The following is a 9,120-nucleotide window of genomic DNA, read 5'->3' as shown; positions in this document are numbered from 1 at the left end:
ATAGCCGATTGGACATGAGTCTGAAATTGTGATCCCTGAAGAGGCGATGTTCCTTGGTCTGAGATGACCCATCCCAGACCTATTGCCTTTCTTGACCAATTTAAGAGTAGCTCTTATTTTTATTTCTTTATCTTATGGTCACAAAATCACATCTTTTGAGTAACATATGCTGTTATAAGATTGTGAGTGACACGATAGATCCCCAATTGTACAGATCCGAATAGACCAATTAACATATGGACTCTTTTAAGTTAATCTAAAAAATAAATAGAGTTCCTAGAATCAGAAGTTAAACAAATCTAATGTTACAAATGTTTTTTTTTCTAACAAGTAGGATAACAATCACCTAATGTTTTTTTATTCCTGAACCAGTTACTTCAATCGACCTTGTACTCAACATTTTGCCGGAGCATTCTTATGTATAGGCTAGTTCGAAATTGTTGGTGGATAGAATATTGCAAAAGTCCATCCTCCTAATTTTTATCCACACCAGGGACGGGTAAAACCCCAATACCAAAAAAGTAACGGATAACTGATAAACCAAAAGGACAAGAAATTAACACTACATTTTTAGCTAATAATCGTGGTTTTACGACAAGAAAATACAACAAAGTAGAGATTAAAATAAAGGAATGTAACCGTGGAGAAGACTAAGAATCCATATTATCAACCGTCGCTTGTCAAAGTTAAAGCCAGAACCACTATACCAAGTGTTGTGATCACTGTGGCACACGCAAACACTGTCATTGCCCTCTTGGAGACAACTCCACTCTGCTTCTCTTCCCCGAGGCTTACCTCCATCTCCTCCACAAGTCTCCTAACAGTCTCCATATCCGAATCCTTGGCAGCGTGAATAAGCCCGTTCTGAATCTTCTCTAGTCTCACTGTCTGCTTCGACTTCCTCTTATTAGACCAAATAAAACCAGTCATTTTCCAAAGAAGGATACCAACGTAAATCGCCACAACGCAGTCTACTGAATAGTGGTGGCGCTCTCTTATTTCCCTCTGTGCGCTGTGTGCCACAAGCAACCATATCAACGCCGAAGAGAAACCTCCATAAGCCTCCTGTTGATGATTTTACCACAGACAGAAAGGTTACGAAATTAGCTGAAAAGTGGAATGGGAGGAAGAAAAGGATAAATATATATATATATACCGTCCAAGCCATAGCGGTTAGGACAGCTACAAGCATGTGGCCACTGTACAAGAGGTCATTACAGCCACCTCCCGCTTTCTTTAGTAAAGCAAACCACGAAGACCCTTCAGAGTAACTCGGTCTCAAGAAGTCGCTGAGGAAGCTCATTGGACCCCAGTCAGCTCTGTAGTCACCAATGTAGTTTCCAGGATCAGCTGTTAATACAACAAAAATAGACTTTAAAAATCATTTAAATATATATAAATAATAACAAAAAAATTCAGAGACTAAATCATTCCTTTGTTCCATACAGTATTTTGAGAAGAGACGTTACCGTAAGCTGCATCCCAATGGAGGAGCTGGCGAATAGCAGAAGGGTCTTTAGCATAAGGGACATAATACTTCTGAGCCCAACGATGAGGATGAGAAGGGACGTTGTTGAATCGGGCTGAAGCGCACCAAGGTCTAGCTGAAGGTAAGATGGTAGAAACGAAGGTTATAGCTCTTAAAAGACGGCCCAGTCCCATGGTGAAAATGTATCGTGCCCCTAATCCTAGACCCGGAGCTTTCACTGAGTCGAACACTACCGAGAAACCCAGCATTACAAACAGCATAAGAAAATGGTGCAATCCTATGATATGAGCTCTCAGGATTTCCACAATTGTCTCGGGAAGGCTCTCGTTTAGTGCAAGTAGGAACCATTGGCCTGTGTCAGGAAGTGGAGACGTATCCCTGTCAAAGATTACCACTTCTATTATTTTTCATACTGATATAATATATAGTTACAGAAATATATAATATAAACATTAATAAAAGATTACTGTAATGTTAACGTTTCAACTGAATGTAAGAATAGTAACTTATAAAAGACTCAAATTGGTAATAAAGTCACAGAAATACATAACCAAAGATTACTGTAATTTCTATATTCAATTTTCACTTGATTGTTTAATTAATTGAATAAATGAAAATAAACTTAAATATTTCTAGTTTATGTAGTTAATATAGTTACAGAAATGCACTAACCGTCCAAGAAAAGATTACTGTAATAACGATAAGCTACACTTATTTCCACCATAAATTGAATAAATGACTAGAAACTTAAAGATTCCGACTAAATAATGCTCATAATGATAAACATTCAACCAAAGATTACTGTAAATCTATGATACTCAAGTCAAACACATGTTCTACTCAAATCAGATCCAGAAACATCAACAAGGTCAACACTCATAACTATCAACTTTCGAGGTAAGATCGACGCAGATCTAGTTTTACCGGTGCCAATCTAAGCCAAGAACGGCGGTGACAGAGCGAACACAAAGAGCTTCGAAGAGAAGAGCTCCAAGCAAAAAGAAGATAGAAGCGAGGAAAGGGATCGCTGCTCGTAGCTCTTTAGACCAGTGCTTGTAGAAAGGGACACGCGTAACGACGGCGAGAACCAGGACCGACCAGAGAACTGGCTGAAGACGAGAATGCCCCCACGGTGACACGTATCTCATGTAATCGACCGCCACGTATGATATTGCAGCGATCCCAAGTCCGGCTCCGGACATCTGAGAAGGCGATAGTCGCCGCATCATGCCCGGCTTTGGCGGATGAAGAGTGTGGCAAAATGGAAAAGTCTTCACTCTTTCTTAGCAAGACCATGTTTGTCCGAAACTAGCTACTTATTTGGTAATGCAACATTATTATTTGCCAAGTGAATTTTACAAATTGATTAATTTTTCAAGAAAAAATTAATGTTGCTTACTTAAAAACTATAACAGTTTATTAAAAAAAAACTGACATGGCTTGAAAGTAATTACAACATGTACAATAACATTCATACAAATTTATAGTTTGATAAGATTTATAGATAGAATAATAACACTATTAACTATATTTCGTTTATATTAAGATATATCACCATTAATACTTTTTTTAGTAAAATACAAAATTGATGTTTGTTATAAATTGATGATTAAATATAAAATTTTGTGAGTTTAAATATTAGAAATTGTACTTATATTTGATAGTTGTTATAAATTGATGATTAAAGTTCATTAAGTGAATGACGATGATTTTGTTAGGCTAGAAAAATAAATCAAAAATTTATCGATTTGTTGTATCTAAACAAAAAGAAATCCAATAAACAAATATTTCTTAAATTTATATTAGGATTTTTTTAATTATATCTAGATATATTAATCTATATAAATATATAACTTATCTCATAGCTTCTTTTTTTTTGTCAACAACTTATCTCATAGCTATTGATGACCTTTTTGTTAAAATAATAAAGAAATCATTTTTTTATCATGATGGAGTGTTTTAAGCAAAATAAATCAAATAAATCAAATAAATCAAATAAACCTAAATATATTATAATGTTATATTCTAAGAAATTGAAATATAAAAGAAAAGCCAAATTTCAAATGACTAATTTTATGTTTATTCTAAAACCAGTGAAGTAAAATACTAAAAGTATATAAAAAATTAGAATTTTTGAAAATAAATAATCCAGGAAGGCATGAAGTTATTATTCATGCTTCCGAACATGCCGGCATTCAATTCTTGCCTAGAACTCTTATACAGACTCGGCTCCATTCCTGCCTTCGAGTAAAATGGATTAGTATTCCCGAATACATAAATATTTGACCCAGGAAATATGTTAGGATGGGAACTCTTTTTCTCCTTTATTGTAGTTTAGATATAGTTTCTTGAATTAATTATAGTTGGTAAAATGAATTACTTGAAGACTACTAAGATTGGCTACATTGAGCTATACTATGTAAAAGTTATTTTATCATTCCTATTCCCTCCGTGAGTTTTTGTGGTGATCCCTGATTTGTTTTGAGATGTATAAAAGGCTGGGACAGGGCTAGAGTGAGTCACTGCGCTTCCTTCCTCGTGCTTGCATAATTTCTCCAAAGTCTTTCAAGCGAAGCTCCTTCGATATGTGGTTCTTAAGTTTCTATTTCCTTATTTTTAGTTTCTTTTCATGAGGTTATTTATGTATCTGAGTTAAGATATATATGATGTAAACATTTTTTTTTGTCGAAACTTGGTTTAGATCTTTGCTTCAAAAATCACAGACATTTGTTGGTATGGTGGTGTCTGTTTGTTTTTATTGTGTAATGGTAGTATTTGTATAGGATTGAACTTGCTATATCTTTTTCTGAGTCTATGGATCTTGCTTCAGACTTGCCGCCTCTGTTTCAGATCTGGTTTCTTATTTTCTTCACCATCTTCTTAACACATTTCCTTAGTTCATTTTTGAAGATGAAAGCAATCATTAATGCAACATATGATGGCAATCTAGAAGGTTTACATGTTGCTTTAACTGAGTTCTTCTTCTACGTTGTTTTTCATGGTTGGGTCTTTTTAAGAGAGACCTAAACTATGTTTTGTATTTTTTTTCTCTTTCCGACGGAAGATTTCCTTGTGGTTTGATTCTTGTGACTCATGCAATCAATAATCTCTCTTATACTGCCTTATCTTACGATTTGAAGCTTATTCTTAACAATAGATAAGTTGATGCCCTTGAACCTCAAAACACAAGAGTAGAGAAACCACTCCACGTTGCAAGCTACCATAACAACCTACCACAAACTCTTCACTTGTGTATGATATTGGACAGTTTATGCACAGTAAAAAGCTTCGGTGAAGTGGTTAAGACAGTATAAAATCATTAAATTGTAAAATATAAATGTAATTGGGTGGCTGATTGTATATCCACGGTAAAAATCTATGAACCCAACAAACATGCCATTTAAATTGCATTAACTTTTGAAAAATACAATCACATCATTCGCGAACTATTCACTTTATTATCATTTTCATAAATATTCAAGTAGTAATTCTTATAATTTTATTATTGATATATAAAGTTTGGTTTAGCAATTGCTAAAAATTTAACTAGATTTTCAATTCGCACTACTGCGAATTTATATTAATAGTTCGTTTCATTTTATTCTAATTTCAATAATAAAATTAAAAATGAATTGACAAAATATAAATGGTTTATATACATTTTCTATGAAATCGTATTCAAAGTATGCTTTACTAATTTCATATTAATTTAATATAAATTTATACCATTAAAATAACTAATATTTAGATATATCTTTGTTTGTATATGTAAATGTATAAGTATGTTTATAAACATATTTATATTATTTATTAATCATAGTTTTAAAACAATATATAATTTTTGATGTGTATTAACCAATATTACACTGTTATAAAAAACATTAATTATAATTTTATCTATCTTTCTATTTGAGTTACATAAAAGATTAATCTATATACACAATCTCTAACTTTCCTTCGTATTTACAAATTTTAACAATGAAAGTATAATATTATATACTTATTGCGTGCATATATGTATTTTGACAATGAAACTATAATATTATTTTGATCAATTTTATTTTTGATATTACTTTTTTCCCACGGGCACGTAACCAGACGGCTGATTTTTTGGCTAAGACTGCTAGATCCTTCCATAGGGAGTTATGTTTTATTGGTTGTTCTATTCCGGTTTGGTTACCCAGACCACCTCAAGTTTGAGTAATAGAATAGCCTTTCGACGTCAAAAAAAAAAAAAAAAAAAAAAAAAAAATTATTGTATACTTACTGGTGCATATATGTATTTGAAATACTTTAATTTAATTCTATTAAATGCATATATCACAGTATAATATCTAGATTTAGTTATTAATAATAAATATTTTTTATGAAATTTAAATAATAATATATAAATTCTAAAATATAAGATATATCTTCTACTTGATCTAGTTATAATATATATTAATATCCGGACTATGATGTTTTATTAGTTCACATATATTTTTTCTTAATTGTTAGATGTTTGTCAAAATTTCATTTTTAGTTTATTGATTAATATTCTTAGATAATATAGTCTTCATTTGTTGAATGTATGATGAATATTCTCCGTATTCTTCTTTTTTTTGTTATCGTTGAGATTATACAATAGTGTCAATATTATTTGTAAATATTATTAGGAATTTTAACTAATTTATTTTGGGAAATAAAACTAATTTATTTTTGAGAAATTATTTTGAGAAAATCTAAATTATTTTGAGAAATTATTTGAAATACACTAAATTGGCTATCACTTTTCAAAAATACGTTTAATAAAAAATACTCTAATATTTGAGTTTAGAGTTTAGGGATTATTGTTTAGGGTTTAGCATTTAGGGGGTATGGTGGGTTGAGTTTATAAAATTTTATAAATAATTCTTAAACATTTATAAGTGATTTATGACGGTTAATTTTGTCTTTTGCATAATAAACTTAAGGTATTTATAAAAATGGTTATCATTTAAAAGTGAATTTGTAAGAGAAATTACTTGAACTACCATAGGTTGGTTAACCCTTTACGAAATATCTTCAATCAAAAATACCTTAACAATTGGATTTAAGATTTAATAATTTTTTGTACCTGTTTTTTTTTCAAAGAAATGTTCGCATGATGGTTATACATATGGTGAACTTTTTGAAATGACACCAAAAAATTATAGTCTGGACAACAATAGAGATGGTGGAATTAACTTATTCTTTACGAGACCTAATGCTACAGGAAATGGCTAGATACTCCTCATATACATGTCACAAATGATAAACAAGTGCAGAATTTGATTGAGTTATCTAAGACACATATTGTGTGCCTTGTGTATTAAGCCAATGTCATAAAAGTTGAAATTGATGACAATATGGATGTGTATGATGGTTATGGTAGTAGTTTTGCTGATGAAGATTATAACGAAGGGTTGGATGAGATAATGTTGCTGATGATGCTCAAGCAACTAAAGTATATACTTGAGACTCACTGAAAAGTCTTTGTTAATATTTTACTCTTAAGACTTTTTGAGAAGTCTATATATATTTTTTTCCTCGCATATGTGTTAGTTATTGTTTTTGCTTATGGTGGATTCAATTTTTATTGTTGTTGATTTAAGTATGTTGATAAATTTGATAGCTAACAAAAATCAACAATATCATACATACAAGTGAAAGACAACTAAACATAGTAATTTACAAAAAAATACTTTATAATTATAATTTATTACAAATCAAATTTATAAAAAATTTCTAGAGTTTTTTTGATTATTCATAATCTTGATGGCTCAAATGAAGTATGCTTGATAAAATCTACAAAAAAATTAATAATGTTAATAAATTATTTAAATTATAGAAACGATATGAGATAAAACATTATAAAATCACATTTTAATAGACATCACTTGAAGTGTACATAAAATTATTCTTTAGTAAACATCATTAGGTGTGTACTAATTAATTTTTAAATATACATTTTAATTATTTTAAAATCCGAAGCTATTTTCAAGTTTTGAAGCTATTTTTCAAGTTTTTTTAAATGTACATTTTTAAATCTAAAAATTATCCTATATATAGACTTTTGATGAAGTCTACTTAAAAGTTAAGGCTAATAGACTTCAAATAAAATTTACAAAACCATAAATTTTAAAAAGACTTAATTAGAAGTCTTTTAATATAAACACAAAAAATACATATTTAGGTTTTATAGATATAAATCTCTGGAAGGAGAATTTGAAAACCGTATAAAAGAATACTTCCAAAATAAGATAAAATTATGAAAAAAAAACATAAGACAAAAAATTCAATATCATATTTTGTAAAATTATAATAAAGTCTGCTTAAAATTTATGGTTTACTAGAATTCATTTGAAAATAATAAATTAACATTAACCAAAATATAATGTGGACAAAAATATCTGTTTCATAATTTCTGAAAAGTTTTTGCAAATCTTAATGAACAATACCATTATTTGATATATAGTTGTTTATTGCAAAACTCAAATATTTATTAACTAATTACTTAGACATTTATTGAATAATGTCAAAAAAGATTGACAAAAGTAGGACTTATATAATAATCCAAAGAGTTTTTGTAAAAAAAGAAGATAATTAAAAATTAGGTGTGTAAACTAAAACTAAGGAGAGTGGAAGTGATAAGAAAAAGGAGAGTGGGGGAACAGAATCTGTGGCTTATATCTCACAAAAATCTCCAACACTCTTTCTCATTGGATAAGAGAAGTATCCAAAGGCCTTTCATTTCCATTGATCCTCCTTCTCATTGGATAAGAGAAGTAACCCAAAAACACATCTCACAAACTCACTCCTCAAACCTCTCTCTCATCTTCAATGGCAGCGACAATGGCGACATCAGCAAAATGCATGTCCCTAAACACATCTCCTCCTAAAGCCCTAAACCAAACCAAACCCATCTCTTCCTCAAAACCCTTCATCTCCCTCCCATCCCCACCAAAACCCACCGTCTCTCTCGCCCTCACTAGCACCGCCCTCGCCGGAGCCGTGTTCTCTTCCCTCAGCTACTCCGAGCCCGCTTTCGCCGCTCACCAGATCGCTCAGCTGGCAGCGGCGGCTCAAGGTAGCGACAACCGCGGCCTAGCTCTCCTCCTCCCGATCGTCCCGGCCATCGGATGGGTCCTCTTCAACATCCTCCAGCCAGCTCTTAACCAGATCAACAAGATGCGCGCGAGCAAAGGAGTCGTCGTGGGTCTTGGCATCGGTGGTGGTCTCGCTGCGTCAGGGCTTTTGACTATGACCCCGGAGGCGTCCGCTAGTATGGTCAACGAGATGGCGGCGGTGGCGGAAGCTGCGGCGAAAGTTGAGGACAACAGGGGACAGTTGTTGTTGTTCGTGGTTGCACCGGCTCTGCTTTGGGTTCTTTACAATATATTGCAGCCTGCTTTGAACCAACTCAACAAAATGAGGAATAAGTAATAATCTTATTATTTACATGTAATCATTGTTGGGATTCAAAATGTAAAATTAATCATTTGTTTCATGGACAGATTCTCTGGTTAAATTTTGGACAACAATATTCTTTTTTTTTAGAACAAAAAAATCATACTCAGTTTTTTTTAAACTCAAAATATACTCAAATTTAGCTTTAACTATTTACATATTCT

At 31.7% G+C, this 9,120-nt stretch overlaps 2 protein-coding genes across 2 annotated transcripts; one reads left to right on the top strand and one right to left on the bottom strand.

Moving 5' to 3' along the window:
• Positions 1–455: 455 nt before the first annotated feature.
• Positions 456–2,794, bottom strand: LOC103852423. The gene is made up of 4 exons (XM_009129328.3): positions 2,414–2,794; positions 1,470–1,867; positions 1,157–1,350; positions 456–1,065 (listed from the first exon to the last, which is right to left on the bottom strand). Exons 1-4 carry the CDS (start codon positions 2,716–2,718, stop codon positions 667–669), a joined length of 1,296 nt encoding a protein of 431 aa, XP_009127576.1. The 5' UTR covers positions 2,719–2,794; the 3' UTR covers positions 456–666.
• Positions 2,795–8,232: 5,438 nt separating this feature from the next.
• On the top strand, positions 8,233–9,039 carry LOC103852422 (photosystem II core complex proteins psbY, chloroplastic). The gene has a single exon (XM_009129327.3). It carries the CDS (start codon positions 8,330–8,332, stop codon positions 8,930–8,932), a length of 603 nt encoding a protein of 200 aa, XP_009127575.1. The 5' UTR covers positions 8,233–8,329; the 3' UTR covers positions 8,933–9,039.
• The last annotated feature ends 81 nt before the right edge of the window (positions 9,040–9,120 follow it).

The sequence above is a fragment of the Brassica rapa genome, chromosome A02, assembly GCF_000309985.2.
Source record: "Brassica rapa cultivar Chiifu-401-42 chromosome A02, CAAS_Brap_v3.01, whole genome shotgun sequence".
Taxonomy (NCBI): Eukaryota; Viridiplantae; Streptophyta; class Magnoliopsida; order Brassicales; family Brassicaceae; genus Brassica; species Brassica rapa.
This window is presented reverse-complemented; position numbering and strand designations above follow the sequence as displayed.